Source organism: Lithobates pipiens, unplaced genomic scaffold (assembly GCF_037356315.1).
Source record: "Lithobates pipiens isolate NorthernLeopardFrog02 unplaced genomic scaffold, aLitPip1_a1.2 Scaffold_24, whole genome shotgun sequence".
In the NCBI taxonomy this organism is placed as follows: Eukaryota; Metazoa; Chordata; class Amphibia; order Anura; family Ranidae; genus Lithobates; species Lithobates pipiens.
In genome coordinates, this window is record NW_027507786.1 from 1664101 (window position 1) to 1691057 (window position 26957).

Here is a 26957-nt window from a genome sequence, read left to right on the forward strand (position 1 = left end):
TATATATTGCCCGCCAACCTGTCAGCTCTCATCCGGCAATGGCAGCCAAAAGAGCAAAGAAAAATAAACTTAGACATCAGAATGCAAAACTATTCTTCATGTAAAAAAAAAAAAAGGAGAGTACTGTATTCTGCATTATGGATGCAATTGAACCATTACAGATATGTCCACAAGTTGAGATTTCAGGTATGGTGGAGGAAGTTATGCTAAATTCTTTATGCCGCGTACACACAATCGGACTTTCCGGTGGACTTGGTCCAGCGGACCGGAATGTGTCAGAACAATTTGATTGCGTGTGGGCTCCAGCGGACTTTTTTTTCCCCAAAAGTCTGACAGATCTAGAAATAAAACATGTTTGAAATCTATCTGACGGGCTCAAGTCCGACGGACTAAAAATCGGAAAACCATTCGTCTGTGTGCTGGTCCAACGGACCAAATACGACGCAAGGGCAGCTATTGACTACTGGCTATTGAACTTCCTTGTTTAGTCCCGTTTACGTCATCACATTCAAAACGAATGGACTTTTGAACAGACTTAGTCCGGTCGTGTGCGGCCAAGTCCGTTTCGTTCAGAAAGTCAGTCGGGCCTTCTTCGAAAGTCCGCCGGGAAGACCGTCGGACCCAGTTTATCGAAAAGTTCGGTCGCGTGTACGCGGCATTAGGATTTCAAGATCAAGATCTGAAAACCCAGCTCTGAATTTTTATACTAGCTGTATTCTCTATCATTTAAAATGAATGTTGGGCACAACTATTATAATGGATGTGACTTTACGGTATAAAAGCTCAGATTATTAATATTTTATATGCAGACATAAGGGGGTTGATTTACTAAAACGGGAGTGTGCAAAATCTGGTGCAGGTCTGCATGGAAACCAATTAGTTTCAATATTTTTTTTTTTTGTCAAAGCTTAATTGAACAAGCTGAAGTTAGAAGCTGATTGGCTCCCATGCACAGCTGCACCAGATTTGGCACTCTCTACTTTTAGTAAATCAACCCCAAGATGCCTAAAAAAAATTTGTGCCATGACATTACTCACTGGCTTTTTGCCAAATTAAAAGGACACTTGCCCATTATAGTAGAGATATAGAGAGACATTGCTTGACACAAGGCCAAAAAGATACTGTATATAGGACAATATCCAGTAAAGGGTCCCTATGCAAGACTGATTTTTTTTGGACAGACCCGTAACAGTAAAATCCCACCCAAACAATAGAGACAATAAAAAGTTGAGGTTTCTAACCTTTACCTGCTTTATCCAAAAATAAAAAATGATGTGGCCAAAGTGGGCTTCTAAGTTCTGGGTCATGACTTACTGTATTTTTCATGGTCTTCATTAACAGGTAATTCCCTCTCCGCAATATTAGACGGGAACGCAAGACTTACATTCCTGGCCCGTGAGGAAGAATACATCATCACCATGCCCTACGCTCATTGCAAAGGTACTGCTTACATATGCCCCAGGTGTCTTACATAATGAGATGCATAAGTCACAGCCTGCTACTTATACTGATATTATTTCAAACTACGTCAGTGTGTCTCCACATTCTGGTGGTGCACCAGGTGCATGTAGGGGCAGCTGAGCTGAACAAGGACCTTCATGGTCAGATCACCGGGAAATATCTTAAAAATGAGCATTTTTTTAAACATTGGAAATGGCTTTTGAAATAACATTAAAGTGGATGTAAACCCCCACATATACCCAGTGAAGTGAACAGACTCAGACGATAAACAGAGATGAAACAAATCTCCCTACATAAGTTTTACTTGTATATCTGCTGTCTTCCCCTTTCTACACTCTTTGAAAAGTGCAGATGATGTTAGGAATATTTCTTCCTCTTTCAGCAGTAGGTGGGAAGTCTGGGCTTACACTGTGTGAGAGTTGAATGGAGGAAAGGGATACACCCGCCTCCTCATAGGCAGAGGAATGAAGGACCATGCAGAGCTGTAGTCTGAATAGACAAGCTCCCTGCTAATCTACCTCTAAGTACACTCCTCTACACAATGTTTCAGCTGCTATTATCTCATGTGTCTGAGAACTTGTCAGAAGTGACTCATGCTAATAACAGAGGAATGGAGCACCAGAGAGAAACAGCACTTAGAGCTTTGGAGAGAGATAAGTAAAATATATGTGCTTAGGTCAAATTTCATGAATGGGGTTTACAACCACTTTAACATACTTATAATTATATGGGATTTTAGTAATTGGGTTTTCTACTTCCTGCCTGTAGGACTCCCATTCCGATAAGCCCCACCAGCTGCAGACCCCTAAAAACCACAGCCCAGGGTTGTCAGGAAGAGGCTCTTGTCCTCATCAACATGGGGACAATGTGCTTAGCCCCCTGCCCCAAAGCACCCACCCCCAATGTTGAGGGCATGTGGCCTGGTATCGTTCAGGAGGGGGGCTCTCACTGTTTGGGAGTTCTGCTGCCAACTGAACAGGGGGATGTTAGGCCCATCCCTATTTAGCATCACAAAAAACACTGATATCAGGGTCATGACTGAAACGGCAGTTCCTATGTCACCCGGTGGCACCGCCCCCTTCTGATGTCAGGTGACATCACATGACAGCAGAAAGCAGCGGTGACATCACGTGATGTCAGAAGGGGCAGTGCCAGCGGGTTATGTAACTGGGTGGCCCCGCCCCTTGTCTATATTAGAAATGTCAAAGCACAGAGCGGGCATATGGCAGAGGGCTCCCAGGAGGCGAGAGCATTTTTATTTTTTTCTATTTTTTGGGTCCGACGGGCGGTGTGATTGACGATGGATTTACATCAAGGTACACTTCTTTTTACAATACCCATTTACATAGGTTAAAGGGGGCTTCCAGATTCCGATAATCCCCCCGCCCGCAGACCCCAACAACCACAGCCCGGGGTTGTCAGGAAGAGGCCCTTGTCCCCATCAACATAGGGTCAAGGTGCTTTGGGTGGGGGGGGCAGAGCCCCCTTGCCCCAAAGCACCCACCCCTCCCATGTGGCCTGGTATAGTTCAGGAGGGATGCTCGCTCATCCCCTCCCCTTTTCTGATCTGCCAGGCTGCATGCTCGGATAAGGGTCTGGTATAAAATTTGGGGGGGGGGACCCCATGTAGTTTTTCTTTTCAATTTTGGCATGGTATGAATTGGGGGGGGCATTTTTTTCTTTATTTTTTTACCGCCACTTTTTTTTAAAAATCCAGCTGTCAGAGGGGAAACCCATTGACAGCTGATGACTCATCAGATGTTAAAGACGCCGTGGACGGCTTCACTACCCTGCTCCTTAACAACAAACTTACACTGCAAAGCTTTGCCCAATCAGGGTGCAGAATTGCTCAGTGCAGTGCTCAGTGCATTGCAGGGTGTTCATTGGGGCAAATACCCTGCATGGCTGTCAACAAGGTTTAGGAGTGTGTCTATGGGAATGTTTGACCATTCTTCCATAGAGACATGGATGAGCGAGTTTGGGGTGGAGGAACTTGACTGGCCTGCACAGAGTTCTAACCTCAACCTTTGGGATAAATTAGAGCGGAGAGTGTGAGCCAGGCCTTCTTGTCCAACATCAGTGCCTGACCTCACAAATGCGCTTCTGGAATAATGGTTAAACATCCCCATAGACACACTCCTGAACCTTGTGGACGGCCTTCCCAGAAGAATTAAAAGCTGTTATAGCGGCAAAGAGTGGGCCAACCCAACATTGAACCCTACGGACTAAGACTGGGAGGCCACTAAAGTTCATGTAAAGGCAGGTGTCCCAATACTTTTGGTAATAAAGTGTACATTAGTGTGATGGTCAGTGGAAAGAATGTTCCTTACATTTGGGATCAGTGGGAAGAATTATCCCCTTACAGATAGCTAAAATAATCATTGGTGTCAGTGGGAACTTATCTGAGTATCAGAAATTGCTTAAGGGCCGGTTCACACTGCAGGCGCGGCGAGGCGTCTCCGACTTGCCTCGCCGCGACCTGCGGGGACCTCAGCGGCGACTTGCAGAGGACTTCTGTATAGAAGTCAATGCAAGTCGCCCCCGAAGTCGCCCAGAAGTAGTACAGGAACCTTTTTTCTGAGTCGGAGCGACTCGAGTCGCTCCTCTCAGAACGGTTCCATTGTACAGAACGGGGGTGACTTGCGGGAGCGAGGCGAGGCGAGCCGTGTCGCCTCGCATCGCCTCGCTGTGTGAACCGGCCCTAAGGAACCCTTAGCAATCTCTGGAGGAACCCTAGAATTTCACGGAACCCTGGTTGAGAAACCTTGGGTCATAGGCTAAGATTAGATAAGGCCATTGTGTATTTGAGGTCTGAGTTATCTACTAGGCTTAACTGCTTGTATCGTTACATTTTTATTAGGTCTGTTGTACGGTACAATGACAATGGAGCTTGGAGGTAAAGTTACAATAGAATGTGAGAAGACAGGGTATGTGACGGAGCTGGAGTTTAAGCTGAAGGTATGTGTGTTTTTTTGAAACCTCAAAAAATCTTAAATTTTCCAAGGAATAGTGTTTTTTTTTTTTTTGGGGGGGGGGCATTAACACTGAGGGTGACTGCAACATTTGGATAAGAGGGCGATACAGACGGATAATCATTTTAATGGTACAGTATGAGGTCAGTTTGGTGATACAAAGCCCAATGTTAAACATTGAATATTAGGTGGATGGAGGTCAGTCTTATACCTGGCAGTATATGGGGGAAGGGAGGGCCTTGGTCAATGGACTGCAGGTTATGGTTTGGAGAGAAAGTAGGATTTCAATTTGAGGATCGTTGAATAGACATGGCACTCCTCGCCTTCTTCCTCCAGCAGCTACACAAAGGGATATGTAGGGAGGCAACGGGAGTGGTGGAAGAGCTGGCCCAGCACAGACAGTAATTGGACACTCCCAGGAGAGGAGAGAGCTAGGATGTGAAAAGAGAGAGGGATTGTTGTGGGGAATTGACTTCCCCGGAGTAGTAAAATTTTCAGCAATTTCCAGCATTTTATTAAAAGATGTAAAATAATAATAGATATAGTAATAGTATATACTCACAAAAGAAACGTAAATTTATAACAGTGTAAATTATCCAGGAACCCAAAGATCAGCCCTTTGATGGAGCTCATCTGGTTAAAATGGATGTCCTAAAGCCAGCTGATGCATTTCGGGGGGGACATAGCACCTTGCTCTGAGGAAGAGAGGAAAGGACATGTCCCCTGAAATGCGTCAGCTGGTTTTAGGACATCCATTTGAACCAGAGGAGTACCATCGAAGGGCTGACCTTTGGGTTCCCTGATCATTTACACTGTTGTTCTTTATATTCCTTTTGTGAGTATATACTATTATTTTACATATTTTAATAAAGTGCTGTGGATAATGCACTAGGCGTTTGCGCCCTTTATATTACTGTACTTGTTTGTACAGCTGGAAGATTCCCCGGTCTTAAAAGGGCAGCATCGTCTATAGACATGTGCAGAACTAAAAAAGGGTGTTTTGTTTCATTTCAATTTGTTATTTAAATAATTTAGTTTAGTTAAAGCGGTAGTAAACCCGCTAATGTATTTTATTTATTTTTTTACCACCTGCAAAGCAAAAGGCATAATGAGCTAGTATGCACCGCATACTAGCTCATTATGACATACTTACCTTAGAACGAGGCCCGATCCACGCCGAGGGAGCTGACATGCTCCCTCGGCGTTTCTTCCAGGTATCACGGCTCCGGCGCTGTGAGTGGCCGGAGCCGCGATATCGTCACTCAAGCACATGCGCGCGGGAGATTTCATCCCGGCCGGTTGGCCACTGCCGGATTTGCAGCCGAGAATCCCCTTGTGCGCATGCGCTGCTGCAGTCAGCGGCGCATACCGAGGGGAATATCTCCTAAACCGTACAGGTTTAGGAGATATTTTTTTTACCTACAGGTAAGCCTTATTATAGGCTTTCCTGTAGGTAAAAGTAAAAAAAAAAAAGAGTATACAACCACTTTAAATGAATTGAATTTGTTTGTTTGTTTTTGTAATTTGATTCAAATTCAGCATTCTAATTTGAACTTATTCTATTCGAATTTCAGAAGATGGTTATATTCTTTCTATTCTATTAGATTGTTTTTCCTTTTCAGTTTTTTTTTTTTAGTCTGTTCTCTAATTTTCTATTCTATTCTTTTCTATTCTATTCGAAATTAGAATTTTGGAAGATGGTTTTCTATTTAAAGCGGGAGTCCGCCGGGACTCCACGTTTTTTTTTTTTTTTTTAAAAGCCAGCAGCTACAAATACTGCAGCTGCTGACTTTTAAAATAGTGACACTTACCTGTCCAGCGCGCCCGCGATGTCGGCACCGGAAGCCGATCTCTAGATCGTCTCTCGGGTGCTGCCGCCGCCATCTTGGGTATGGGAATCAGGAAATGGAGCCTTTCGGCTTCATTTCCCGGTTCCCTACTGCGCATGCGCGAGTCGCGCTGCGCAATAAGGACGGTCCCCGCTACCTCTGGGATCTGTGTGTTTCCCAGCAGGCAGCGGGGCACTTGCGGAAAGGGGCGGGCACTTGCGGAAAGGGGCGTAATCTACGCCCCTTTCTGCAGAGAGCTATACTGGAAGTGGGTGCAGATTACCTGTACTGTACAGGTATCTGCACCCCCCTCCCCCCTGAAAGGTGCCAATTGTGGCGCCGGAGGGGGGGAGGGTTCCGATGAGCAGAAGGTCCACTTTAGGGTGGACCTCCGCTTTAAGACACATTAAAAAATGTGTTTATTCAGCATGAAATGGAGCTTAGTTATTGTTTATGGTACTTATATAGCGCCGTCTATTTATGCAGCGCTTTACATATACATTGTACATTCACATCGGTCCTTACAATCTGAGGTCCCTAACACACATTCATATACTAGGACCAATTTAGACAGAAGCCAATTAACCTTAACCAAAGCATGTCTTTGGAGTGTGGGAGGAAACACAAATTTACAGTAACCATGAGATAAACCAAAGTTCAGGAATATTCCTTTATCCCATTGTTTTGCAAACTGTATGATTGAATTGGTTCTGATATCGCTGTTTTACTAACCTAACAGCTTATTATTCTAAATAAGAAATCTTAATTTTGTTTGCAAATATTAAAGATTCTAACTACCAGCAAGAATGAGTCCTTGCATTTAAAGAGCACCTGTCATTTCATGGCAGCGCCTGTTAGTGGGCATCCACTCACTGCCGCCACGTCCCCCACCTTGTTGGGTCCCTGCCGCATCACCAGCCATCCCTTTAAAGTGAATGGGACTGTTGGTGAGTCAACAGCGGGTCAGGGGAGGAGCCGCTGCGGGACAGAGATGACAGTTGCTCTTTAAAAATTATGATTTAAATTGAGTTGATTTAAATCCAGCTTTTTACTAGTGATTTAAATCAACTTGATTTAAATAAAGACAATAAGGAGCAAGGTTTGGGATTTTATATGATTTAAATCAAATCCACCCTGATGATATATGTCAAGTTCCACCTCCCTTCCCTTCACCATTTTTATCATGACGCCTACAACTTTTTAGTTAACCTTTGTATTATAAATATGTATATAGCTGAAAGTCTGCAGCCTCCTTATCTTGTGTATTTTTATTTTTTTTTACCTACAGCCGTTCTTTGGAGGAAGCGACACATTAAATCAGATCAGCGGAAAGATCAAAGTGGCGGGTGAACTCCTGGCAAACCTCGATGGGCACTGGGTGAGGAGTTTTGAAGTGTTTGTTTACCCAAAAAAAATAAAAAATTCTGATCCTAGTCCCTTAAAGCAGATTAAAGCGCCTAGAGGCGATTCAGTTCGCATTGTGCGCTATACAAGTATTTAATTCATTCATTCATTCATTCATTAAAGCGGGAGTCCGCCGGACTCCGCGTTTTTTTTTTTTTTTAAAGCCAGCAGCTACAAATACTGCAGCTGCTGACTTTTAAAATAAGGACACTTACCTGTCCAGCACGCCCGCGATGTCGGCACCCGAAGCCGATCTCTAGATCGTCTTGTCGGGTGCTGCCGCGGCCATCTTGGGTATGGGAATCAGAAAATGGAGCCTTTCGGCTTAATATCCCGGTTCCCTACTGCGCATGCGCGAATCGCGCTGCGCAATAAGGATGGTCCCCGCTGCCTCTGGGATCCGTGTGTTTCCCAGCAGGCAGCGGGGCACTTGCAGAAAGGGGCGGGCACTTGCGGAAAGGGGCGTAATCTACGCCCCTTTCCGCAGAGAGCTATCTCGGAAGTGGGTATCTGCACCCCCCTCCCCCCTGAAAGGTGCCAATTGTGGCGCCGGAGGGGGGGAGGGTTCCGATGAGCGGAGGTCCACTTTAGGGTGGACCTCCGCTTTAAACAGGACACTGCTTGTGCTCTAAAGCCCCCCTCTAAACTGTAAAAAAAAAAAAAAAAAAACTCCCTGATCCTGCCACTTCCTGTATCCCCTCTCTCTACTAGATATGTGCAATTTGTTTAGTTCTGAATTCGTTTTTAAATTAATTTTTACAAATTCGTTAATTTCGGAAATTCTGAATTTCCAAAAATTCGGAATTTCCGAAAACTTGAAATTTTGGAAGTTCAGAATTTTTGGGAAATTCGGAATTTTGGAAATTGGAAATTTTGACATTTTGGAAATTCGAAATTTCAGAAATGCGAAATTTGGAAATGCTAAATTTCGGATATTGGAAAATTTCAGAAATTGGAAAATTTGCAATGAGGATATTTGGAATTTCAGAAATTTGAAAATCCAAATATAAGAAGGAAAATCCGAAAATTCGAAAACATGAAAATTTGAAATAACTAACTAATAATAACTATTAAATTATAGATATTGGAATTTCCTTTTAAATTTGGCTGTTAGTGAATGTAACGAGTAAGGATTTATCCGAAGTTACGAATTATCTGAAATAACAAATGCCGTATCTAAAAGAATGGAATGTAACGATCTAATAATAATAAATAACAATAATAATAATAAAATATTTTTATTATTATTATTATTATTTATTATTCATTTGTTCCATTCGCTTTGTTTAGATGCAGCATTCATTATTTTGGATAATTCGTAACATCAGATACATTTGTATTCGTTACGTTCACTAACAGCCAAGTTTGAAAGGAAATTCCAATACCTATAATTTAATAGTTATTATTAGTTAGTTATTATTTTGAATTTTTCAGATTTTCTTTTTTTCAGATTTTCTAATTTTATGTCAGTGCACATGTCTACTCTCTACTGACCACGATAACCAGGGCTACTCAGCCCTGACTCCCGTGGTCAGAGTGCGTCCCTCCGTCATACTCTGCCCTGCTTTCAGCTCTCCTCTCTCTCCCTCACCCCCTCCTTCCTGCCTATCAGTTTCCCTCTGTGTGTGTCCGTTTCATCCCCCCCCCCCCCCCTGCGCCACTATTATTAAAAAAAAAAAAACTACAACGGTCACTGCCAGCCCCTCTATTAGAGGCTGGCATACCACACTATGTAAATCCTTTCAAAAGACAAGCCGTGTAAATAACTATTTTGAGTTTTCTTCAGGCTGCTTTACAGCTCCGAGGCAGGGCTTTTGCGGGAGGAGGCCACGTGATCTCCCCGGCTGACATCAGAGGGAGACCTCGGCCCCTCCCACAGAAGCCATCCAGCGGAGCTGGCAAGCGGCCGCGAGTCACGTGACCGGCCTGAAGACAGCTTAAAATCGGTATTTACAACGCTCGTTTTTCGAAATGACTTCCATAGAGTGCTATGCCAGCCTCTAATAGAGGGGCTGGCATAGACTTAAAGAAATTGGTTCACAAAAACTTGAACTACCTTTTAGCATTCAATAAAAGCAAAGGAAAACTTTTTTATGTATAATGTGGCGCGGGCTGGCTTTACCCTTACATTTAGCTGAACAGCTCTGTAACTATATTCTTTCCAGGATCGGGAAGTGTATTTAAACGATGTACAGGGTGGCGACAGGGACATTTTCTGGAATCCAACGTCGGACATTAGAAGACAGAGGTTGAAGCGGCACATCGTGCTTTTTGAAGAGCAGACAGAAATGGAGTCAGAGAGGTAAATAATTTAAAGCAACTTGGTATCTAAAGTACAAGTCCAAATGCAAGAAGACTGCAGCGGTCTAGGGCAGTGGTCTCCAAACTGAAGCCCCTTTTCTTGCCTTTATACAGCCCTTGAGTCATTATTCCTGCCACTGACACCAACAATGGGGCACCATTCCTCCCAATGACACCAATGATGGGGCACCATTCCTCCCAATGGCACCAATGATGGGGCACCATTCCTCCCAATGGCACCAATGATGGGGCACCATTCCTCCCAATGACACCAATGATGGGGCACCATTCCTCCCAATGACACCAATGATGGGGCACCATTCCTCCCAATGACACCAATGATGGGGCAACATTCCTCCCAATGACACCAATGATGGGGCACCATTCCTCTCAATGACACCAATGATGGGGCACCATTCCTCCCAATGACACCAATGATGGGGCAGTATTCATCCCACTAAAACCAATGATGGGGCATGAAATAAATATTAGGTGGTTATGGATTTCCCCTACTTATGTATTAATTTGTCTATTCCTATAATTAGCTAGGCTATCAAAGCTCTGTTATAGTTAATGGTCATGGTACAATAATAAGGTTGGCTATTGAAAATAAACACACGGCTTAATTAAACAAGGGTCTTAGTTATTTCCCAAGAAAATAGGAATGCTAACATAAAACACTAAAAGAAAATATTACAGAGCATATAAAACAACATCAATGATACGTTAAGTAAGGTCGTCCTTTAGATGCCGTTTCAGCTGAGCTTAATGGAATAGAGGACGTAATTCCAGCCGGTCAGTGCTTTTAAAGCCCACTCAGACAACACCCACTGCCAGCCTATCTAGCCATCTGTATCCAATAAGAATCTTTAAGAGGCAGTCCTTGTTAATATCTGTCCATCCTCCAGGAAGCATGCTGTAGTGTCCACTAGGGGCAGCATTCGTCCATGAATACCCGCTATTCGACCCAGGTCATCTTCAGTGACAGCTGGCTTTTTGTTGTTTTGGAACAGGAAATTTGAATTTGCACCTTTCCAGCCCCGGAAGATTTGGCTGCTGAATGACCAGGCCATTTTTTCGATTCGGCACTGCGCCACTTTAACTGACAATTGCGCGGTCGTGCAACATTGTACCCAAACAGAACTTACGTTGTTTTTTTCCCACACATTGCCTCTGCGGTTTTAATTTTTTGCGCTATAAACAAGAGCGACAATTTTGAAAAAAAACACAATATTTTGTACTTTTTTGCTATAATAAATATCCCCATTTTTTTTTTTTTAAAAAGCTATTTTTTTCTCAGTTTGGGCTGATATTTATTCTTCTACATATTTTTGGTATAAAAAAAAAAATCGCAATAAGCGTATATTGATTGGTTTGCACAAAAGTTATAGCATCTACAAAATAGGGGATAGATTTATAGCATTTTTATTATTATTTTTACTTGTTTTTTACTGGTAATGGTGGCGATCTGCGATTTTTATCGTGACTGTGATATTATGGCGGAAAAATCTGACAATTTTGACACATTTTTGGGACCATTGGCATTTATACAGCGATCAGTGCTAGAAAAATGCAACGATTACTGTAAAAATGTCACTGGCGGTGAAGGGGTTAACACTAGGGTTAATGTGTTCACTGGGAGGTGATTCTAATTGAAGGGGGAGGGGACTGACTAGAGGAAGTGACGGATCGTGGTTCCTAGCTAATAGGAACACACGATCTGTCACTCCTCACAGAACAGGGATTTGTGTGTTTACACACACACTTCCGTGTTCCGCCCCTCGTGCTCACTATCGCTCGTGGCCGGCGGTCATCGCGACCATTGACCACGAGCATCGGCACCCCCGCAGTGCAGCAGGTGCGCATGCGCCTGCTATACCGATCCCGCGAGGCGACATATAGCTATGACAGTTCGTGGGATCGTGCCGACCTGCCGCAGTATAATGACGGTGGCTGGTCGGCAAGCGGTTAAAGGGAATTGACAGCCCCAAAAAATATCTCGAACATTGCTGCAGATGTAGAGATAACTGAGATATCGCCTTTCCAATCCAGCGGCGTGCCGGTACGTCGCTGCTTGGCAAGTGGTTAACACTCTTTCAATTGCTGAATCATGTTAGTTCCTAGTGAACCTTGTCACTTGAGTAACGTCAGGCATGACACTGCTTCATGTAGAACAGGGGTCTCCAACTTTCTATACAAAGGGCCAGTTTACTGTCCTTTAGACTTTAGGAGGGGCCGGACCGTGGACATTGGGAGTAGAAGAGGTCCTGACATCAGTGGGAATAAACAATTCCCCATCGTTGATGTCTATGGGAGGTATCATGACCCATCGTTGATGTCTATGGGAGGTATCATGACCCATCGTTGATGTCTATGGGAGGTATCGTGACCCATCGTTGGTGTCAATGGGAGGAATGGTGCCCCATTGTTGGTGGCATTGGGAGGAATTCTGCCCCTTCATTAGTGTCGGGTGGGGGGAATTATGCCCTATTATTGGTATCCGTGGATGAAAATATTGTCTCAAGGGCCAGATAAAAGCAAGCAAAAAGGCCACATCTGGCCCCCGGGCCGCAGTTTGGAGACCACTGATGTAGGGGATATTTTGCTCTGAATGTATTCCAGGTTGTGGCAGCATGTGACGAGCGCTATCCACGATGGAAACCAAAACCAGGCTACGGATGAGAAGTACATTATAGAGGATGCACAGAGAAAGTCGGCAAAGGATCGAAAAGATAAAGACGAGGAATGGATGCCCCAGCTATTCATATATGATGACTTCCAGAAAGAATGGAGATATAAGCATGAAGAGTAAGTGCTTAGTGGAATTTAAATGGCTACAAGTCTAGATCAGCCTTTCTCAACCTTTTCAACACAGAGGAACCCTAGAAATAGTTCTCTGGTATCAGGGAACCCCTTCTAAAAATTAGAAATCTACAACTCCTGATACATTAGTGTGATGGTCAGTGGGAAGAATGGTCCTTACATTTGTGGTCATTGGGAAGAATTACCTCCTTACAGATAAGCTAAAAAGATCATTGGTGTCGATGGGAACTTATCTGAGAGGCAGAAATTGCCCAATGCTGGAGGAACCCATAGCAACCTTTGGAGGAACCCTAGTGTTCCACAGAACCATGGTTGAGAATCACTGGTCTAGACAATATTTTCTTCATACCAATACTCAAGAAATATTTGAACTTTTTTGCAGGGTGGTTATGCAGTCATGCTAGTTTGGCTGTACTTCTGAAGCCCACTGTTGGCTGACGTCATGAAGCCAGTCCAGGCTGTGGCAAGAGCGTGACAATGGAGTCGGGATCCGCCCACATGCCTGGACTGGCACCCAGCTCAGCCTCTCAGCGAGCCACTGAGTGCCTGAGCCGGACACTCCCCCCCCCCACAGCTCAGCGCTCCAGTGAGCAGAGGGGATGGGGGGCAGAGCAGACACCGACAGTCACCAGCTCTCTGCTTGGGGAGCTGTGAGAACCAAGAGATCGGCGGTGTTTGATCACTCAGTTCTCAGTCTTATAGCCAACAGGGGACCGATGCTGCATCCACCTAGGTAGGTATGATTCGAAAAAAAAAAACAGAAAAAAAAAATACTTATTTTTTAGGGACCCAGTCTTTTTCTGATATTTGTTATTTACAAGTAAAAAATCTGTATTTTTATGCTAGAAAATTACTTAGAAACCCCAAACATAATATTTTTTTTTAGCAGAGACCCTAAAGCATAAAATGGCAGTTTTTTATGGCACATGTTTTTTGCGCAGCGTTTTTTCAAACTAATTTTTTCTCTCGAAAAAATACACTTTCACAATATATATATATATATATATATATATATATATATTTTTTTTTTTTTTTTTTAATAACATAATACGGTATATACCCCAATTTTTGTATAACGTGAAAGATGATGTTACACCGAGTAAATAGATACCCAACTTGTTGTGCTTTAAAATTGCACATGCTCGTGGAATGGCGCCAAGTTATGCTACTTAAAAATCTCTATAGGCGACTCTTTAAACATTTCTGCTGGTTACCAGCTTAGAAATAAAGAGAAGGTCTAATGCATAGAATTATTGCTCTCACTCAGGCGTTCGCAGTAATACCTCACATGTGTGGTGCAACTGCAAATACCGTTTTACATATGTGGGCTTTTACACGCACATGAACTTTAATGGCATCCCAGTCTTAGTCCGTAGGGTTCAATATAGAGTTGGCCCACCCTTCACAGCTATAACAGCTTCAACTCTTCCGGGAAGACCGTCCACAAGGTTTAGCAGTGTGTCTATGGGAATGTTTGACCATTCTTCCAGAAACGCACTTGTGAGGTCAGGCACTGATTTTGGATAAGGTCAGGTCCATAATCCCCCCTCCACCAAATGATTTGGACCAGTGGACAAAGCAAGGTTTGAGGTGGAGGAACTTGACTGGCCTGCACAGTGTCCTGACCTCCCAGACTCTCACAGTAACATTGACAGTGTGCTGCAGCACAGATGATGATGATAGCTCACCAACATGAGGTCAACACTTGTGAGGTCAGGCACTGATGTTGGATAAGGTCAGGTCCATAATCCCCCCTCCACCAAATGATTTGGACCAGTGACAAAGCAAGATTTGGGTGGAGGAACTTGACTGGCCTGCACAGAGTCCTGACCTCCCAGAGTCTCACAGTAACACTGACAGTGTGCTGCAGCACAGATGATGATGATAGCTCACCAACATGACACGTCCCATCAGTGGCAGCTGGTTCTCAATATTTTTTTTTGGGGGGGGGGGGGGCGGCAAACCAACATCCCCCCCTATGGGAGACAGATGGGAAGGTGTTGATTCCCCCCATAAGACATGGATGGGAAGGTGGTGATCACCCCCCTGGGAGATGAATGGCGAAGGCGGCGATCAGAGGACTCCCTACCTTAGGAGGCAGATGTTAGGACTGCTGCTCCTCGCTCCAGGGCCATTGCTTCTCCTCCCGTCTGAACAGGAAGTGGGTCCTGAGACTCCCTGGCCAATCGGATGTCAGGACCCACTTTCTGATTGGCCGGGAGGAGACTCAGGAAGACAAAAGTGAATATTAATTCTCTATTGTGACACAAATGGATGAGCTTGGGGCACAGTGCTTTGCGCCCCGAGCCCACCCTTGTTTTAAGCCAATTAGAGCCTCAGGCTGTAATCATGTGCTTAAAAAAAAACAAAAAACATTGGAATCCATGCGTCTGGCACCCTGCATGTAGATTAGGGGCCGGGCACATGGATTAGGGGGCGGCGCCCCTGCATCCCATATGGACGGATCGCCACTGCGTCCCATCCTGGGTCACAGCGACAATCTCTCTCCATGTCAGAAGGTCCCTTCAGTCCACTCCAGTCCAAACATCGGACAGTCCCGCTCACGGCTTGCCTTGCTCTCGCCCCACAGACCCACACAAGAGGCTTCGGGCATTCCGCTAAGCTCCCTTGCACCATAACATCACATGACGGGCATTGCCTCCCCGCCCAAACACATTATAGCAGGCACTCGGCTGGTCTCAACATGTGCCGTTATGAGGTGAGCGTCACAGACATTTCTTTTATTTTTTTTTTTACTGGCAGCCTTTTACTGTTACTGGCATTTACTGGCAGGAGAAAAGTACCCGTTTGATTTGTTTTAACTTCCTCATGAAGGGGTTAATGTTTACAGAAATGCACTTTATGTGTTTTTTATATTGTGAGGGGTTTAAAGCACAGCTTTATAAGAAACTTTAACAACAGAACTTTAATACTGGAACTAACCTTTAATTTTTTACAAATCTTTTCCTTATTTGTACTATGAGGATTATTTACTAAAAGAAAATCCACTTTGCACTGCAAGTGAACTTGGAAGAAAAGTCGCTGTAGATCCGAGGGGGACATGCAAGGAGAATAAAAAACAGCATTTTAGCTTGCACATGATTGGATGATAAAATCAGCAGAGCTTCCCCTCATTTCCGATCTACCCCTTAGATTTAGAGCGACTGCACTTCCAAGTGCACTTTCAGTGCAAAGTGGATTTGCATTCCGTAAATAACCCCGTAAATAACCCCCAATATGTTTACACATACACTCTATTCTTCCAGAATCACATTTGTGAGGTCAGGCACTGATGTTGAATGAGAAGGCCTGGCTCACAGTCTCCGCTCTAATTCATCCCAAAGGTGTTCTATCAGGTTGAGTTCAGGACTCTGTACAGGGCAGTCAGGTTCCTCCACCCCAAACTCGCTGATCCATGTCTTTATGGACCTTGCTTTGTGCACTGGTCCAAATCATTTGATGGAGGGGGGGATTATGGTGCAGAGTTATTTTTCAGGAGTTGGGCTTAGCCACTTAGTTCCTGTAAATGGAACTCTTAAGGCGTCAGTATACCAAGACATTTCATGCCCCCAACTTTGTGGGAACAGTTTGGGGATGGCCCCTTCCTGTTCCAACATGACTGCCCACCAGTGCACAAAGCAAGGTCCATAAAGACATAGATGAGTGAGTTTGGGGTGGAGGAACTTGACTGGCCTGCAGAGAGTCCTGACTTTAACCGAACACCTTTGAGATGAATTAGAGCACAGACTGCGAGCCAGGCTTTCTCGTCCAACATCAGTACCTGACCTCACAAATGCACTTCTGGAAGAATGGTCAAACATTCCCCATAGACACACTCCTAAACCTTGTGGACGGCCTTTCCAGAAGAGTTTAAGCTGTTATAGCTGCAAAGGGTGGGCCAACTCAATATTGAACCCTACGGACTAAAGCCGCGTACACACGGGCGGATTGTATGGCCTACTTAGTCCGCCGAAACACATTTCAGCGGACAGTCCGCTCGTGTGTGGGCTTCAGCGGACTTTTTCAGCGTGCAGTCTGGCGTACTAAGTATTTCGGAATTTCCGTAATATTGTCCGTCATACTTTGGTTTCAGCGGACAGTCCGCTCGTGAGTAGGCTAGTTGGACGGACTAAGTATGGCGCATGCTCAGAAAGGATTTACACGGCGGAAGGTTGCATTGCTGTGTATTGGACTTCCTATTTCTAGTCCCGTCGTACGTGCTGTACACGTCATCGCGCAAGCTTTCGACGGACTGTTTGTGCATCCGTGTGTGGTCAAGTCCGTTCATTCGAAAGTAGGACGGACTGTCCGTCGGATTGTCTGACAGACTAAGTACGCCATACAGTCCGCTCGTGTGTACGCGGCTTTAGACTGGGATGCCATTAAAGTTCATGTGTGTGTAAAAGCAGGTGTCCCAATACTTTTGACAATATAGTGTATAAATGCACATAATATATGGACCATACTCGCATTTTCTGGCCAGGAACTTTCTGCCAATAAGATCCGGCGTTCATACATCGTCTGCCAGGACCCTAATTGAGAAGCAGCTTTTTCCTCAGAGCAGAGCGAGCCGTGATTCAGGCCATGCGTGGGTGTCCTCTATAAATAGAGAAGAGACGCTGGTACAAAAGTGGAAGGCAAAGTTTTAAAACGATGAGGAGGGGGATGCAGGTAGCTGAAAATAATTGTATGTAGCGCCGGCTCCTGAAGAGCACGTGCTATGTGTTTTTGGCATTTAACATTCCTGGAACTGCAGTTTGGTTTTGGGTTTAATTACTCTAAATTTTGGTCTCAGTACTAGTCTAGCTGGATTGCATTATGTCCTGCTTGACCATAGGTGGCCTGGTCATCTCTGGCAAGTTCCAGAACGTAGTCCAGTTGGGTGCATTGGGTGCCAGTTCTCTCTCGGAACCAGTCCAGTGGGAGTGTCACTCATGCATTCTGGGAGAGGGTACTTAAGGTGCTGACATCACGTGCTTCGGGATTCCGGTCCAGAAGTGCTTTCGGACTGTTTGGTCCTGGTCCTCCTGACCAGCCCCCAGGGCTCTCATGGCCTGGGGTGCGGATCCACCCGACTTCAAGTCTCGGGGCTGGCTGGCCCGAGGCAAAGTAACTGAAAGGAGGATTCGAAGGTGGTCGGGTGCCGTCTCAGTTTGTGGAGAGGCCCAGCAACTGGAGAAGCATCCAGAGGAGGACTCTTCGGAAGAAGGCCAAGCAAAGGTTGGCTTCTCAGTAGGAGCCTGGAGGCTAAGTTGAAAGACCCCAAGCGAATCTAATCTCGTATGGTATCGCCGGGCTGGCTGCAAGATACTGGTACCATACGAGGGTTCTCTGAGTTGTTGTCTGCATCTTCAGTTATTCAAGTGTTCTACAAGTCTGTGGCAGAGACTTTATTCAAGTGTTCTACAACAAGTCTGTGGCAGAGACTTAGCCCTTGTACATACGGTCGGACATTCTGACAACCAAATCCGTTGGATTTGTCCGAAACTGTTGCATACACACGGTCGGACAAAGTTGTCAGAAAATCCGATTGTACGTAACGTGATGACGTTATTTCATTATGAGGGGACTACGTTCAGGCTAGTAGCCAATAGCTTTGGTGTAGGAATTTGATCTGAGCATGCGTGGCACTTTGTCCGTCGGAGTAGGCTACACATGATCGGAGTATGTCCGATCGGAGCATTTTGTCAGAAAATTTTACCGGCAAGTTGGAAAAGTTGGTCCCTTGGATATTCCGACGGAAACAGTCCGATGGAGACCACACACAGTCGGAATATCCGACAAAACGGTCCGATAGGACACATTCCATCGGAATCTCCGACCATGTGTACAAGGGCTTAGTTCGATTTAAGCACCCTGTTGGCTTCTAGGCCTGGTGAGAGAAGGACTATCCGTTAAGGGTGGGGTTCCAGCTGTGAATGGCTATTCTCTGGATTTCCTAATGTCAGAGACTCTTTTTTTCTATTTGACTTAGTCCCAAGAGTACTTGGACTTTCCTACCTAAACCCTTTTACCCTACTTTGAGAGACTGTGTTAGTTTACTCTTTTTGCAAATAAAAATCCCTTAAGCGGATCTGGTGTCGGTCTGTGCAGTTCTTGGGCCATCTACCTCGGGAAACCCCTAGACATACACGAGGTCAAGAAGGTAACAGTAAGCCCAATTAAATCAGCCGCTCCTTCGGGGGTCAGTGCTAAACGTATTTTCTCTGCTTCAAGGACAACAGGAAAGGTTCCTTCATGTCCTCAGTGAGATGTCCAGGCTTGGTCCAGGTGATTATATACGGAATTAAAGAAATGAATTGCATTGCCCGTATTCAGAGGAGGAAGGTAGTCATCATCACAGATCACTGGGTCTTGCCACCCAACTTGCTGTCAGCGCTTGCTTTGTGTGGAGAGGCATGGCCACTGGCTCTTGCCATTCAAACGGGGGGAGGGAGCCACTAGTGGGAGCTCTATCTGTGTTCGAGGTCTGGTGCCCTATACTCATGCCTACACATCTGTAGTTGCAGGGCAAACGTGAGGTTCTCATAAAAAAATGCTCTTTGTTTCTGGTGTACTTGGGTCACTGGAGAGGATTGTACACTGTCCAACAGAGCACGTAGCAGCGGTCACCAACCTTTTTGTGGGGGGGGGGGGGCACGCCGGTGGTGAGCCATATTTCGCAGGCAATGGCTGGTGTTGGCTCTTCAATCATCAAGGCACCATGGTTGATACATTCTAATATATAATGAAGTGGTTCAACTCACCATAATACAGAATCAGTGGGAGCCCTGGGCGTGTCCTATCTCCTGCCGCCAGATGCAGCGTGCCACTTGCCACCGTCGCCTGTCACCAGATGCAGCGTGTCACTTGCCACCGTCGTCTGTCACCAGATGCAGCGTGTCACTTGCCACCGTCGTCTGTCACCAGATGCAGCGTGTTACTTGCCATGTTGTCTGCCACCAGATGTGCATTTTCACTTGCCTCTTTCACCTGGCAGCCAATGTGGATTGTGCAATCATAAAGGCACCATGGTTGATACATTCTAATATATAATGAAGTGGTTCAACTCACCATAATGCAGAATCAGTGGGAGCCCTGGGCGTGTCACTTGCCCTATCTCCTGCCGCCAGATGCAGCGTGTCACTTGCCACCGTGTCACTTGCCACCGTGTTACTTGCCATGTTGTCTGCCACCAGATGTGCATTGTCACTTGCCTCTTTCACCTGGCAGCAGATGTGGATTGTCACTTGCCACGTCACCTGACACCATTTGCAGATTGTCACTTGCCACGTCACCTGCCACCATTTGCAGACTGCTACGTCACCTGCCACCATTTGCAGATTGTCACTTGCCACGTCTCCTGCCACCATTTGTAGATTGTCACTTGCCATGTCACCGGCCACCAGATGTGGGTTGTCACTTGCCATGCCAGCCAGTGCCACCAAATGTGCATTGACGCTGCATTGGTGGCAGGCTGGCAACACTGTGGGTCCATTTAGTGAGGGCAGAGGAGAGGTGATGTGGGGCGGGCAGTGAGAGATGATGTCATTTTGCTACTCCCCGCCGCACCTCTGACATTGAAGCAAGGGGGTCTGACTGCAAAGTGGAGCTCCACTGATGACAGGAAGCACGTGACCTCCACTCCACCATGCTGTGCCGCAGAGGAGCGCTGATGTGTGGTGGGCATTGAGAGATGATGTCGCCTCACTGCTCCCCGCGGCACCTTGCTCCCACATTGAAGTGGCCCGGCTGTGAAGAGCGCTGATGTGGCGCGGACGGATAGAGATGTCATTTCTGCTTGTCCGCTCGCTCCCTTATCTCCTCTCCTCCGTCTGTCTCATGCAGCCAGCTTGCCCGCCGCAGCGACCTGCTGGTTAGGTAGGGACCCTACGGCAAGAGACTCGGGGCTATGGGCCCCAGATTCAGGGCTATAGCCCCAATAGCCATCCCCTAGTGATGCCCCTGCTTCTGAGCCCCTGACTGAATATATTTAATACTCTCAGTGTCCAACCATTCTCCAAGAAACCCAGGTCTAAAGAAGGTGGAGGCAATTTCCCTGAATTGATTTGGATCCACTTGTTTATTTTTATCTTTACTAAACAACTATAAAAATCATCAAGTGACATTTTTCTGGACACTGGGTACTCCTTTCCAATCACCTAAGTGGTGTTCCCTGCGGAAACAGCCCCATTGCCCTTATCAGAACTGTAGCAGCCATAGACCCCAACGGAGTCTATCACATATCACCTACAATTGGGATATAGCCCATTGGAAGCAATTTTTTTAAACCCTCCACACAGTGATCTGCCACTAGCATGCCCCTAGCAGCACCAGTCCAGGGCTGTCTTCCACCCAAATTCATTTTTGGTATGGATTTTTTTTCATTACGCAAAAAAAAAAAAATGTGTATGGCCCCCCCAAAAATAAATACCAGACTCTCAATCTCAGCATACTAGACCATGTACCTGTAACTTGGGGGTGTGTTGATGAGAACAAGGGCCTCAGCCTCACTACCCTGGCTGGTGGTTGTGGGGATCTACAGGCAGGGGGCGTATTGGAATCTGGAAGCCCCCTTTAAAAATAAGGAGGCATCTACATACTGGCACCATCCTACATGAATGAGAAAAGGGGTAGTTAATACCCCTATTCATTATAACAAACTATATATAACCTCAAAATAAAATATACCCAAACATTTGAAAAGTCGTTTATATTAAAAAATAAAAATACAAAAAACATATTGCCCTTTCTAAATCCATTGTCATTCATGATGTAATTAAAAATCTGAAAGACTCAGAGCAACAGATCCCGACGAACCTGATCTCCAAATGACCACTCCCCAAGCTGTCATCAGCTATACAAATACCGCTTCTTAACCACTTAAGCCCCAGACCATTTTGTTTGGCCAAAGACCAGACGACTTTTTGCGATTCGGCACTGCGTCGCTTTAACTGACAATTGCGCGGTCGTACGACGTGGCTCCCAAACAAAATTGACGTCCCTTTTTTTCCCACAAATAGAGCTTTCTTTTGGTGGTATATGTCACCCCTGTGGTTTTTATTTTTTGCGCTATAAACAAAAAAAGCAACAATTAAAAAAAAAAAGCATTATTTTTTACTTTTTGCTATAATAAATATCCCCCTCACCACTATTTCCTGGCCTGCTGGGCTGCATGCTCAGATAAGGAGCAGGTATGGATTTTGGAGGGCACGCCCCACCAATTTTGGCATAGGGTTGGGATCCCTTCAAAATCCATACCAGACCTGAGGGGCTTGATATGGATTTGGAGGGGACCCCCACACTTTTTTTTACATTTTTAAATGCTGCAAATTCTTTTATTAACATTCTGCTGATGCAGATGAGTCATGGTTGTTAAGGACGCAGCGGCTGCCCACTTCTTAACAACCAACTATTTACTGGTTGTTAAGGATGCCAGCAGATGTTCTCCCTACCAACCAGCTTGAAGTATTGCATGTCTGGAACACTTCCTATTTACCGCATGCATTTATTTATTCATTTCCTTTAGCGAACTGACTTAAAGTGGTTGTAAACCCTTTCAAACCACTTTGACCTACAGGTAAGCCTAGATTAAGGCTTACCTGTAGGTCCAAGAAATATCTCCTAAACCTATACGGTTTAGGAGATATTTACCCGAAGACAGCCACCACTGTCTATGGCGCATGCGACGTAGACATCGGCGCGCAGGCGCACTGGGCGGGCCGCAGATTGCGGCGATATGCCGCGAGTGTCAGCTCCCATGCGCATGCGCGGGATTGACGTCATCGCGGCTCTGGCGAATCACAGCGCCGGAGCAGCGAGACCCGGAAGTCACTCCGGGATCCATGGCAGCGGCGAAGAGGAAGACGGAGGACCACTTCGAGGGCTTCGTTCTCAGGTAAGTTATTCATAATGAGCTAGTATGCTATGCATACTAGCTCATTATGCCTTTGCCTTACAGGGTGTGTTTTTTAAGTTTTTTATTTTTTTGCCTTTACTTCCTCTTTAAAGCTGTTTTATCCGGTATTTACCAAGTGTTTTTCCTTTTTAAGATAAATACTGCATTAAGGAATAGCGAATTAAAATTTTTAGCATTGCATACGGTATTTGGGAAAAATGTGTCATTTAAGTACCGCATGCAATCTGCTTTAGTGAATGGAGCCCAATATTCCTTTACCCACTTTAAGACCAGCCGTCACAGTTGTACTGGGACAGGTTGGCTCTCCTGGGCGAATCGCCGTCATTGTACATTGGTCGCTTCAAGAGCTCTAGGGGGCGCACGCGACGCTGGAGCTGATGCTCGTGGCAGGCGGCCGCGATGTCTGCCGGCCACCCGTAATCGCTCCAGAATGGGATCTGTCAATGTAAACAGACAGATCTCCGTTCTGTTAGGGGAGGAGAGACAGATCTTCTGTTCCTAGTGATTAGGAACAGCAATCTCTCTCCTCCTTCAGTCACTACACTCCCCCCCACAGTTAGAAGCACCTCCCTAGGGAACACTTAACCCCTTGATCGCCCCCTAGTGTTTAACCCCTTCTCTGCCAGTGACATTTATACAGTAATCAGTGGCTATTTTTAGCTCTTGGTCCCAAAAAAGTTGCAAAAGTGTCCGACTTGTCCACCGCAATGTCACAGACCTGCTAAAAATCGCTGATCACCGACATTACTAGTAAAAAAATAATGAATAATAAAAATGTCGTAAAATAAACCCCTATTTTGTGCAAACCAATCAATATTCCCTTTTTGCGATTTTTTTTTTTTACCAAAAATATGTAGAAGAATACATATTGGTCTAAAATAATGAAATAGTTAATTAAAGTGGAGGGCCACCCTGAAAACAAAATATTTTTTAAAAATTACAAAAAAAATTTTTTTTTTTACTTACCAGAAATGCCTGTTGCTAGCACATAATCCTAATCTTCCTCTTCCTCCTCCGCGGAGATCTTCTGTCTTCTCTCTTCGTTGCGGCGTCTTCTGGGTAATGGGTCGCGCTGTGTTCTGGGAACTGTGTGTTCCAGAACACAGCGCGTCCCATTCAGAAAGCGCTGCGGGACTCGCGCATGCGCAGTAGCTGCGGGACTCGCGCATGCGCAGTAGGAAACGGGCAGTGAAGCCATAAGGCTCCACTGCCTGTTTCCCTTAGAGGGAATGGCGGTGCCAGGACCCGAGAGCCGAGGGACGGGTCGGCCTCGGGCGGCCGACATCGCGGGCGCCCTGGACAGGTAAGTGTGTTTATTAAGTCAGCAGCTGCAGTGTTTGCAGCTGCTGACTTTTTTTTTTTTTTTTTTAAACGGACCTCCTCTTTAACTTTTTACTTTTTTTTGGGGGGGGGGGGGGATATTTATTATAGCAAAAAGTAAAAAATATTGTTTTTTCAAAATTGTCGGTCTTTTTTTGTTTATAGCACAAAAAAAAATGCAGAGGTGATCAAATACCACCAAAAGAAAGCTCTATTTGTGGGGAAAAAAGGACATCAATTTTGTTTGGGTGCAATGTCGCACGAACGCACAATTGCCAGTTAAAGCGACGCAGTGCTGTATCGCAAAAAATGGCCTGGTCATTAAGGGGGCAAATCCTTTCCGGTCCTTAATTAGTTAAAGGTGAGGCAGCACTGGTCCTCCCTCCACCGCTGTCACCACCAGGTGCAACCGGGGACACCAGCAATTGCTCATAGAGAAGAGAACTATTCTTTATGCATACTTGTAGGTTGCAGTAAGGAACAAGAAGATTATCAGGAAGAAAGTATGAGGTTATTTCCCAAGAACTTTCCGTAATTTTGAATCAATTGGTTTTCACGGTCTCTTTACCCCGCGGGGGTTATCCAAGCAGCAGAAGGCCTGACTTGTGCAATATATGTCCCCATTCTTGTAGCATGCGTCCTTGGAACCCGCTAACGGACATTGCCCAGTACGAAAAAGACGGGATGCTGCAAACTGTGAAGAGGAACCTTACCAGCATGCTGGCACCCCGCACGAACCTGGCGCACAAGGTACTGGGGCTAATTTTCCTTTGATTTACATACACATTGCATCATTTTTCAGCTTGGTCCAATCTAAGGGACAACAACAAAAAAAAGGTGTGGATAGGACTTCACATGTAAATATGTATGATAATTGCATCTCTAATTCGATTTTTATTTCTTACACTGCAAAAAAAAAAAAACCCTTTCCGGAGGATTGTAACTCCTTCATCATGGCTAAAAACAATTAAAACCAATCATATACTTTTAATTCCCACACCTCTCCTTAGCTGCATATCCTTTAGCTATGCCCACACCCACTTTATCCTAGATGAGAACCCACCAACTGTCTTCTCCACTAAACCTCCAAGGACAACTTTCCACCTTTTCACCACAATTTTTTACATTGCTTTTCAATTTGCATATATCTTTTGTCGTGTCTCTTACCCCATTGTAGCTGCCATCAACTGATGAGGACACATTAGGAAAAGTGTATTTATTTTACTGTGTTTCCTTTACTAGAGGAGTAATCAGGAGGGCCGACGTCGTAAGGCCAGTGAGCAGCCGTCCATCAGCAGCCAGACCACTGAGAGCAGCTGTTCCACCCCTGAGCCGGGACACGAATCTTCTGATGAGGAAGGTATTATACTGCTCTGAGTCCGTTCATCTTTTCTGTATCAACTAATGCTGGTTCAATCCTCCCTATGAAAATCTACTGAAAAGTGTCAGTGCATAAAGTAAAAAGGCTATCCTATAGATCAGTGGTCTCAAAACAGTGGCCCAATTCCTCCCAATGACACCAATGATGGGGCCCAATTCCTCCCAATGACACCAACGATGGTGCACAATTCCTCCCAATGACACCAACAATGGGACACAATTACTCCCAATGACACCAACGATGGGGCACAATTCCTAACAATTACATCAACAATGGGGCAGAGTTCCTTCTAATGACACCAGCGATGGGGCCCAATGACACTAATGTTAGAGCACAATTCCTCCCAATGAAACCAATGATGGAGAACAATTCCTCCCAATGACACCAGTGATGGAGTACAATTCCTCCCAATTACACCAGTGATGGAGCACAATTCCTCCCAATGACACCAGTGATGGAGCACTATTCCTCCCAATGACACCAATGATGAGGGATGGCTTACTCCCACTGATGCTGGGACATTTTGTACCAGTGATGGCTACAGACCGGCCCCCCTAAACTCTGAAGGACAGTAAACTGGCCCTTTGTGTAGCCAAGTCCTGGGGCCCCTAAGGCCTAATTGTGACCTCCAGGGTTAGGGACAGCTGACATCCTTCTGTGTAGAGTGGGTTACAAGGCATGGTGGGTGTAGTCCAAATTAGATTGATGGGCGCCAGACACTTCTTAAATGCAAAGAGATTTATTGTCTCTTAAACAGAACTGTGGGAGAGAGGGTTGGGGCCAGGACACCCTTAAGTGGATGCAATGTTAATTGGCAGACTCAGAGACTTCTATAGGTAGACAGCTATACAGGGAAAGGTATCTAGCCAGACACCACATCTGCATGAGTAGGAATGCTGTCTCCTATGGCAACAGTCTTGTAACAGTTTCTAACAAAGTTTGCAAAGAACTCTTTCACTTCTTCTACAATCTCCTATTGTGGAACGTCACTTCCACTGAGCTCTCAGTCTTTCACTAGACTTACTGATCCACTGCCACTGGATCCCCTGATCTCTTCCAATCTTCTCACTCAGTATCTTCCTCAAGCGTCACCCCCTCTTCACCGGCTTGGCACTCGCAGATACTCCTCTAGCTTCACCCTTACTGACACATTAGGTCCCTGGCTTGGCACTCCACAAGCGTCTCCTCTGCTGTCCTGCTGAGTCCCTGACTTGGCACTTGCAGAAGTTTTTCCTCTTCTTCACTGTCCCCTGCTGGCAAGAAGTAAGGTGGTACTGGTCTCACCCAGGCATGTACTGGCCATCGGGACTACAGGGAGTTTCCCGGTGGGCCGATGGCTCAGTGGGCCGGTTTCAGTGACAGCCTGCCAAGTAATGGCTGCGCGGCTCACCCTCAACTTTACTCAGTGATGTGAGAAGGATGAGAAAAAATACAGAGGAGAATAAGTGAAATAATAAGAGGATAGTGAGGACTCCTTATGTTATGCTACTTATGTTTTTTTTGCACAATTGCGTATAGTTTATATACTGTTTTTGTGCTTGTTTGCAAAATTAAAGTAGGCCGGTCTG

The 26957-nt window shown here is 45.4% G+C and overlaps 1 protein-coding gene across 4 annotated transcripts in view; it reads left to right on the forward strand.

Annotated features, from left to right (window-relative positions):
- Window positions 1-26957, forward strand: part of OSBPL5 (oxysterol binding protein like 5) — a 217283-nt gene that overhangs the window by 182744 nt on the left and 7582 nt on the right. For all 4 annotated transcript variants that reach the window (XM_077453489.1, XM_077453487.1, XM_077453488.1 and 1 more), the window contains 7 exons: window positions 1342-1440; window positions 4322-4419; window positions 7551-7640; window positions 9832-9968; window positions 12590-12775; window positions 24641-24758; window positions 25251-25368. In XM_077453489.1, coding sequence (XP_077309615.1) covers window positions 1342-1440; window positions 4322-4419; window positions 7551-7640; window positions 9832-9968; window positions 12590-12775; window positions 24641-24758; window positions 25251-25368 — 846 coding nt within the window. The remainder of the gene's footprint in view (window positions 1-1341; window positions 1441-4321; window positions 4420-7550; window positions 7641-9831; window positions 9969-12589; window positions 12776-24640; window positions 24759-25250; window positions 25369-26957) is intronic.